Raw genomic sequence first — 9259 nt, 5'->3', positions numbered from 1 at the left:
ATGTATGTATGTATACTACATGGTGACTCAGCGACCTTCTGTGGATTTATGAATGAAAGACAATGGTGTTAATGTATTTTACCCACATACAAACATGCTGGTGTGGTGTCTGTCCTCAGGGATATTTGGTCAACGTTTGGAGGACACAGTGCAGTATGAGAGGAAGTTTGGCCCTCGGCTGGCCCCCTTGCTGGTGGAGCAGTGTGTGGACTTCATCAGGGAGAGAGGTTTGGATGAGGAGGGTCTCTTTCGAATGCCAGGACAGGCCAACTTGGTCAAAGAGCTGCAGGAGTCCTTCGACTGCGGCGACAAGCCTTTGTTTGACAGGTAAATGACAGAAAGGTGACCACTCTAACTTTCTGAGAGCTGAACAATAGAACGTTCAGTAATATATTTTTTTTTTTTACTTAATTGCAGTAATACTGAAGTCCACACGGTGGCATCCTTGCTGAAGCTGTACCTGCGGGAGCTGCCTGAACCAGTCATTCCTTTCTCCAAATATGAAGACTTTCTAACCTGTGCACAGCTTTTGGCCAAAGATGAGGAGGAGGTATGTAAAGTATACTGTGTGTGTGTGTGTGTGTGTGTGTGTGTGTGTGTGTGTGTGTGTGTGTGTGTGTGTGTGTGTGTGTGTGTTTTGTTTGCGGTTTGTGTTCATGAAAGTGATTCTCTGTGTGTTTTATCAGGGGGTCCAGGAGCTGGGAAGGCAAGTTAGCACTCTACCTCTACCAAACTACAATCTCCTCAAGTACATATGCAAGTAAGTACACTGCCACTTGACTCATGTGATATCCTTCAATCAAACTGACTTTATTTATATATCAAAAATATGTGTCATAACATGACATAAATCAGACAGAAGCACAAAAGCTGCTGTGAAGAAACAAAGACAGTCATTTGGATCATTAAACAATCTTTATTTTTATAGCGCTGATTCTGAGTCAATGTTATCTCAAGACACTTTACAAAAGAGCAGGTAAAGTACATGTATCTGTGTTATAGAAATAGTTTGTTATAGTTTATTTACAAAGAATGGGACATATGTATAGAGTTTTAAGTTGACTCTTAAAAGTAAACAGTCTGTCTTCCAAACCCTGACGAGCAGATCATACCAGAGAAGGCTCGACCGCCCACATTACTTTTGGAGACATTATGTACAAAAACAAAGCCTGCATCAAGAAAGCTCATTATTCTCATACTGAATGTCTATTCATAGCTTTGGATGGTCATTAGAAGGATTTAAAATTGTATGCTGTATTCATCAGTAGCAAACATGGATAAGCTGATGTTGGAAAAAAAAAGTGCATCTTTATGAGACAGAGTGTGCCCAGTTTACCCAGCTAAACATTGGAAATTCATTATATATGAGAGCTGAAGGAACCAAGATTTAATTCAATGTATTAAGTTTGTAAAGGAACCATGTACAATATAAAACAGAAGCATTGGTTGCATTGTACTAGAGTTAGTTTTCAGCTCATTTACATCCACAGTCACTGGAAACAATGGTTTCGCCCCATAGTGGCACCTAGATAAGGTGAATAGAATCAGCCAAACCTTTTTCAACTCAGTGACCAACTCTTACCCGCACAGTGCCGTGGTGTTAACATGAGATCAATCTAATAAACAGGATTTAAGCCAGCCCCAATGTGGTTCCTTTAATACCAATTAAGTGTCCCATTCTCTGTAGCAAGATGTGATGGTTGATTGTTTCAAATCCGCCGGGGAGATGTGACAGGACGAGTATGGGATAGGTGTGAGATAGTCTTTCACCATGCTGTGTTCATGCACCAAATCCCGAGTGAAAATCCGAAACAGCTGATTAGCCAATGCTTTCTCGAGGACATAAAAGAGGAAGTGAGAGATAAGTCTCTAATAGGCTAAGGGGTCTGTTGATAAAGACACATGAGGGCTATAGACTGGTGGACGGTTAAATATAGAAATCCTTCCAGTTAGTTCAGAAATCAATCAATCTTCAATCAATCTTTATTTGTATAGCATCAATTCATAACAGGTGTTATCTCGAGACACTTTACAAAAGCAGGTAAAGGACCTTACTGTTTGTCTGTTAACATTAACAAAAGAGCAGGTAACAAGACCATGCTCATTGTTATGTTTACAAAAAGCAGGTAAAGGACCTTACTGATGGCTATATCACAAGAGCCCAGCTTAATCCGTCATAGTGTGGCAAGAAAAAACTTCCTTTTAACAGGCAGAAATCTTCAGCAGACCCGGGCTCATGACGGAACAGCCATCTGCTAAACTGTGCTGGGCTTGAAATGGGATGGGGGAGATGGGACAAGATGCAGAAAGAAGAATAGGATGGGATAGGGTGGGGGGGGGGGGGGGCGGTCTGGGCAGGCCGTCCTCGTGGGGGGGTGGGGGTTGTTTGGGCAGGCCATCCTCACCAACAGTCCCAAGGAACCTAAGAGAGCTCAGGAGCTCCCAGAAAAAGGAGAGGTTAGAATATAAAGATAGTGACAAGCAGTAATAAGATATGAAAGCAGAGAGAGAGGGAGAGAGAGATAAGAGATCCTGGTGCCAGTTCCCCCGGTAGTCTAGGCCTATAGCAGCATAACTATGAGCTGGTCCTAAGCCAGCCCTAACTATAAGATTTATCAAAAAGAAAAGTTTTAAGTCTATTCTTAAAAGTACCTAGTGTGTCTGCCTCCCGGACCCCGACTGGTAGACGATTCCAAAGGAGCGGTGCCTGATAACTAAAGGCTCTACCTCCCATAGTACTTTTAGAGACTATAGGCACCACGAGCATTCTGGGAACGTAATGTTCTTGTCGGATAGTACGGTACAATTAACTCTTTAAGATACGATGGTGCCTGACCGTTTAGAGCTTTGTAGGTGAGCAGAAGGATTTTAAATTCTATTCTAGATTTTATAGGGAGCCAATGGAGAGAAGCCAATACAGGAGTAATGTGGTCCCTATAAGGTCACTTGGAGGGGGAAAAAAACTGACTAGAATTTAACCAGCTTTTACTAAATGTTGTTGTGTTCATGGGGAACTACGTGCTCATGTTAATAGCTTTCACGACTGTTTTACTTTGTTTTCCCTTCTCAGATTCCTTGATGAGGTCCAGTCCCACTGTAGTGAGAACAAGATGAGTGTCCAGAACCTCGCCACAGTTTTTGGACCAAATATCCTTCGACCCAAGATGGAGGACCCAGTAACTATCATGGAAGGTACAGGCAGATCACCACAGTAATAGTTAGGATTACATCTGAGCCCTGAGCAGTGTGTATTAACGTGATATCTGCTGAAATAAAGACGAGATCATTTGACATTTATCAAATCCTGTCTGGTTGTGATCCATAGGAACTTCTTTAGTCCAGCACCTGATGACAATCCTCATCAGGGAACACATGCGGTTATACTCAGGCCGGGACCAGGAGGGACCCACGCTAACTGAGACAGAGCTCCCTGTTCAGGGGCATCAGCTCCAGCACCGCAGCTTGGGAGCCTGGATCTCAGAGGAAGATCTCCAGAGCTGCCCGATTACCAACCCTGACCAAGAAATGCACAGCAGTGCCTCATCGCTGGATGCCAAATTGTGTGCAGCCGTCACTCCCACCCAGACCCCAAACCTTAACCCTGGACCAAAACTGGGATCTTCATCTGGGAAAGGAGAAACGGTGGTCAGCCCGAGTAAACAAGCCAAAACCATTCCATCCTGGAAATACTCCTTTAAAAGCTCCTCTGCTCCGCGTCCACAGCCGCAAGCCAAGCAAAGCAGCAGTGGAGGCTCAGCGGCTGATGTTACTAGTGTGTCCTCTGGTGGGGGGGGAGGAGGCGGAGGCGGAGGTGGAGGTGGAGGTAACTGGCTGATGAACGGTCTGTCTTCCTTAAGGGGGCACAGGCGCACATCCTCAGGCGAGCGCTCTGCTCGGGATCGAGACTCCACAGGATCCACACAGAGACTGTCCACCTATGACAACGTCACCTCTTCCTCCAGTATGGGCAGTGTTCCAAGTGTATCCAGCACACCTTGGTCCACTTCATCGTGCGAAATCTCCGTCCCTGACTCGGGAAGTGAGCCCTCTGCGAACCAGAACTGTGGAGTCGTTAGTGAAACCGGGGAAAAGAGCGAGTGGATGGAGAGCCAGAGGGAGACGGACAGAGGAAGGGACGGAGGAATGACGACAGACCCGAGCTCTGAGCAGGACAGTTGCGAGGCCATGGAGCTGTGCAGCAGCAGCGCAGCTTGCAGTGAGAACGGAAACACGGCCATGGCAGCTGGGATGCCGTCCATTATCATGTCGGAAGATGGAGACGGGACAAATGTGACACTGAGTGGCCTGGTGGAAGGAATGAAGGAGGAATTGAAGAAACAGAAGACTGCATATGAATCCAGGATACTAAAGTAAGTCTGTGATAGGACTAGAATTACAATAAGGGAAACCGTTCGACTTCAACATCAAATGCAGCATCTTGCCAGTTAGACAGTTTGTAAGGCCTGAGTAGTGTTACAGTGAAGTGTCAAACTCATATCTATGATGACATCATTAGTGGATATTAGACTTGATCCTCCGGAGACACAACACACACAATGCAACGTTCCTCAAACGCTGAGTCATTGCTTCTATTGGCAGCACATCAACTGAGAATTGGTGTCTTTTGAAACAATCACTAGTGGCTGCTATGTTTTTTTTTTTTATGTTTTGAAACTTGTAAAGCAGGGCCCAACTAGTATGATAGTAATATCAGTAGTTATTAGTTCTTAGCTCTATGTTCGATCTGTCGTAGACAGGTAGATAAAGATGTACACACGTGTGTTGATCCAAATGCAGTTATCAAACACTTGTGGAAAAGATATACAGTATAATGACGAAAACATGGTCACTCAACGAAAGTACAGTATGTGCATCATCTGTTGACACTCTGGAGAGTGATAGTACGTTATAGTCCATGAAGCAATCTCTACTGATGACGGCCGGAAAGAGAAAGAGAGTGTGATATGATGATACTGAAATGAAATGCTATTTGACTGGTGAATAAATCTAGCAGCATCAGCGCATTAAAATTAGCCGATTCGTCGCTTGATATGCTAATATCAGCAGATGTTATCGACCTGTAAAGCAAAAATGTTACACAATATATGGTGCAATGATTGACTCTTCATGTTAGGATATGATGTCGGCTGATTAATCGGTCTGACTCTACTTTTAAGATCAGCCATTACAAGCTGCACGGACCGACATTAAGGACTAAAAGAGTTCAACTCAAAGACCCTTCAAAGGTCAATCCACCCAAATCCACCTTTTTCTTTGTTTGGGTATTAAAACGCGCACTTTACTTGGCTGCATTACTGTTTGAAACACAACTTGCCAATTGCAGCTTTAGGTTAAAGGTATGTCCTGATAACATGTAAGCATTGTTCAACAATGTCGAGGGTGTAAAAGGCAAATGTCACTGACTTTTGCTTTCTGTCTCTGCTGCTGCCCTCAGACTGGAGGAGTCGAGCGCTGCTCTGTGCGCACAGATGGAGCGTTTGGAACAAGAGATGGAGCAGGAAAAGAAGAAGCAACGCATGCTGGAGATCAAACTCCGAAACTCCGAGCGGGCGCGGGAGGACGCAGAGAACCGCAATCGGCTTCTGGAGAAAGAGATGGAGGATTTCTTCTCCACACTGGGAGATCTTGCATTGGGAGCAAGGACTAGTGATATCTGATTTGACACGGCAGGGCCACTCATCTCTTTCTGGCCACGACTGCCAGCTTTTATATGTTTTTGGATTTGGTGTCTTTTAAGGGCTTATGTCCTCCTCGGTGCATCTCGGCCGTTCCTTCAGAAGAAGAAAACTAAAGGAACTGGCAAAGCTTGTGTACATTCAGGACAAACCGGATGGAAACTGAAATAACGAAGGAAATTCTGAAGGATGAAAAAATATCAAGCTGTGACTGGCTGTGTGGTCCCTGCCAGAATGTTTATGTAGAACAGTTTTTGACTGTGCATGCTTGAAATGGAGCATTTTGATAGGAAGAAAGCGCTCCTGATCACACTCCTTGATGAGTCCAGGGTTTGTCTCATGAAGGCAGTCTTTCACAGTTCAGGTGCCTGTATGTGAATAGTTCAAACCTAATGTTATTTCTATGACATTCTCTGTACTAGAGAGCACTGACTTCCTTAACCACTACTTAACCACAACATTACACGAATCAATTCCTTACTGAAACTTTACAATCCATCAGAGACATAAATGTTGAAAAAAGCTAAATACTCCTGTCTTCTTGCAGAGAGTTAGTGCGAGTCGTCTTTCTTGTAGCTACAGCCAGCAGCTTGTTAGCCTAGCTTAAAATTAAAACACAAACAGAAAAGACTAGCTTGGCTCTGTCCTAAACCTGTAAAGATACACTAACCTACCTTATCGCTGTGTCCTCGTTTTAACAATGTGTAGAACTAAAGCCTGTTCTTTCTCTCGAGCTTGGCTAAGCAAGCTGCAAGCTATATTAAGCAGGTAACATTTTTGCTTCAGATAGCATTCAACTCTTTCTAGCTTTCCACAATTTTTTACTGTTGTGTTAAGCTAAGCTGCAGCTAACCGTTAAGCCGGGTGTTCACTGTACAATTTCAGAGCGATTTAGACTTGATTTTTAAGTAGTACGACCAATGTTGAAGTTGAATTTTGTAAACTGAGGTGTAACCAGCAATCACAGCCCGATCAGCTGCTCCTGACTGGTCAGATTGTTTTTCTGACGTGTTTGACATTTTGGTTGTACGACTGCACTCACACACACAGTGAGAGCAAAGCCACAGGCTGATTCCCTGACTTTGAGGCTCTTTTGCCTGATGTGCCTGCGCAAACTGACAGCATTCAAAATCACCATGGCAACAGCAGGCATGTCTGTTTAATGTGTCTGTCCCCTCCTATCATGAAAGGAAAGTTGGCAGGAAATATCTACAGACTTCCAGCTGACAGGACATATTTGTCATGACTCAGCTGCGAATGAGCTCGTGTTTTTTTGATGATGCAGACGTCGCGTGTGTGAGACAGAGGGAAATTGAGTTTTCTTTCTGATTTAACTCGTACAGCATGAGCTCTCAAGTTATGTCCAACAATCTGGCCGTACAGTGTGAGCGAATCGTGAGCCTTGGTCGAGCATTGAAAACGATTGTGAGCCGACATTCCACCCTGACTTTTGTACAGCCGTACAGTGTACGCCGGACTTTAGTTATCTGCAGAGAAAAGGTTTCATCTAATCTTTTTCTAAGCAACATATCAAATTCATGCATTCTCCAAAATGTCACGGTACACCTTTAACTTTTACTTCTGGTTATTCAACTGTAGACTTTTAGAATATAACTCAAATCCAGGTTTAGAAAAGTGGGATTTTTCTAGATATTTCTTTTGGAGCTGAACCCAAACAGTAATAGGTCGAACCTTTGCAATAGCTGCCTCTGTACTTCCTCTTTCCTCAGGCCTTTCCAGTGCCTCGATAGACACCATCTACATGGTTTCCACATCCCTTTGATGTCAAAGCCTCAGTGTTCGGTACACCTCGACCCTCACAGATGTCAGTATACCTTTAATGTACAGATACATGACAACAACAGTTAAAGCATTTTCAACACAGCGCATGCTGCCAAGGACAAAAGGACATGTGGCTGAGAAGGTGAAGGCCATGTACAGTGCACAGTGAATACCAAAGCTGGACCGCCTCAGCTATTCGCTCTCTGAAGACGACAATGACCTGCCTGGAGGCCATGTTGATTTTGGCACATGAAGCTGAACACTGCCCTCACAGAAACAATGGAATTTCCTGGTTGTGCCTTCAGGGAAATGTTTTTGGGTTTGGAAAACGTAGTGTTGCTTGCCTGTCAAGAAATGTAGTGCATTATTCTTGCATTGTACACGCAGTGGCTTTATTGTTTTTTTTTAAATATGGCAACGGACTGCTGACGAGAAGTAACTTAAAGGTGCCAATTATTGTGAAATTGAATAGTGCATTGAATGGAAATGTTGAATTCAGAATGTATCCTCGTGAATGTAACGTGTTGATGTTGAAACCAGCCCAATGAAAAAAAATGTAAACTACCAGAGGGAGGAAAAAAAAAAAATTATAACCACTATTCATGTCCAGTTCAGCACCCCATCACTCTTACTTTGCCTTCTGCCTTTGGCTACACTGAACATGGAAGATATTATGGGATGTGTCACACATTACATCAGAAAGAGCTTCATGGATTTGGTCAATTGAATGTTTAACGATGAAATCTAAAGTCCTAGTATGAAGAGTTTGTACATCTCTTTTTGTGAAAATTGCATGAGGTTAGAATGTGGAAAAGGCCTTTTCAAAAGATCATCATCAACAGGGTTTAAATGACACTTCTTAAAGTGCCAGACAAACAGTAGACGTACAAGTATGAGATTTGTTTCAAGTTGGACAATATGACTGTTTTTTTCTTTTTGTATACATTTTTTTAGACAGGTTTACAGAAAAGACAAAAGGCTTTTAAAGGCTTTTTGAGTTAGCTCCAAGATTCCTCAGTTTCCTGAATTGTCTTAATTTCCTGCAGGTTGGCCGCCGACAGCAGATATTTCTCAGACATTGATTTCCCTTTATGTACGTCTCATGACGAAGTCTTTGTTTCTGTTTGTTAGTGCTCTGCTGATCATCTATGGTGCTTATTTATTATGGATTTCCACTATTGTAATGGATGGACTTGTATGGGAATAAACATGACAAAGATCATTGTGTACCATTCTGCATTCTTGGACAATTTTCAAAGATTTTAAAGGTCACATATTGTGCACAATGCACTTCACCATGTTTTTTTTAAACACAATTATGTGTCACTAGTCTGCCTCGACCCCCCAGTTATGGAGAAAAGTTTATCCTCTGTTTGTTCTCTGTCTTCTGCCTGCTCCACGAGTCCATCGTGTGACTGAAACAGCCTGTTCTGAGCAGGCCTGAAATAGAAGGGTTCAAATCCAGTATCACAGATCAGACATGTTTTGGGGAGCTCTGAGACTTACTTACACTTGTTGAAAAGGAGGATAATATGTGACCTGTAAAGCAAAAATGTTACACAATATATGGTGCAATGATTGACTCTTCATGTTAGGATATGATGTCGAGTTGTATTTAATTATTTCCATTTAGGTGTCTTTCAGCATACTGCAGCCATGTCAGTGCTACCAGATGCACCCAGACAACTATCCTTCTAGAATATACGGTGTGCTCCTTTAGAGGATCTGCAGGGTTGGATTCAAACCCCAGCCGCCCGCTTAGAGGACTACAGCCTCCGTAC

The 9259-nt window shown here is 43.2% G+C and overlaps 1 protein-coding gene across 1 annotated transcript in view; it reads left to right on the top strand.

Annotated features, from left to right (window-relative positions):
* Positions 1–8936, top strand: part of arhgap22b (Rho GTPase activating protein 22b) — a 43479-nt gene extending 34543 nt beyond the window's left edge. The window contains exons 5-10 of the mRNA XM_079334493.1: positions 120–327; positions 418–550; positions 687–760; positions 3071–3192; positions 3326–4370; positions 5456–8936. Coding sequence (XP_079190619.1) covers positions 120–327; positions 418–550; positions 687–760; positions 3071–3192; positions 3326–4370; positions 5456–5678 — 1805 coding nt within the window. The 3' untranslated portion in view covers positions 5679–8936. The remainder of the gene's footprint in view (positions 1–119; positions 328–417; positions 551–686; positions 761–3070; positions 3193–3325; positions 4371–5455) is intronic.
* The last annotated feature ends 323 nt before the right edge of the window (positions 8937–9259 follow it).

This window comes from Symphodus melops, assembly GCF_947650265.1.
Source record: "Symphodus melops genome assembly, chromosome: 21".
NCBI lineage: Eukaryota > Metazoa > Chordata > Actinopteri > Labriformes > Labridae > Symphodus > Symphodus melops.
The sequence above is the reverse complement of the archived record's forward strand: the minus strand, read 5'-3'. Positions and strand labels throughout refer to the sequence as shown.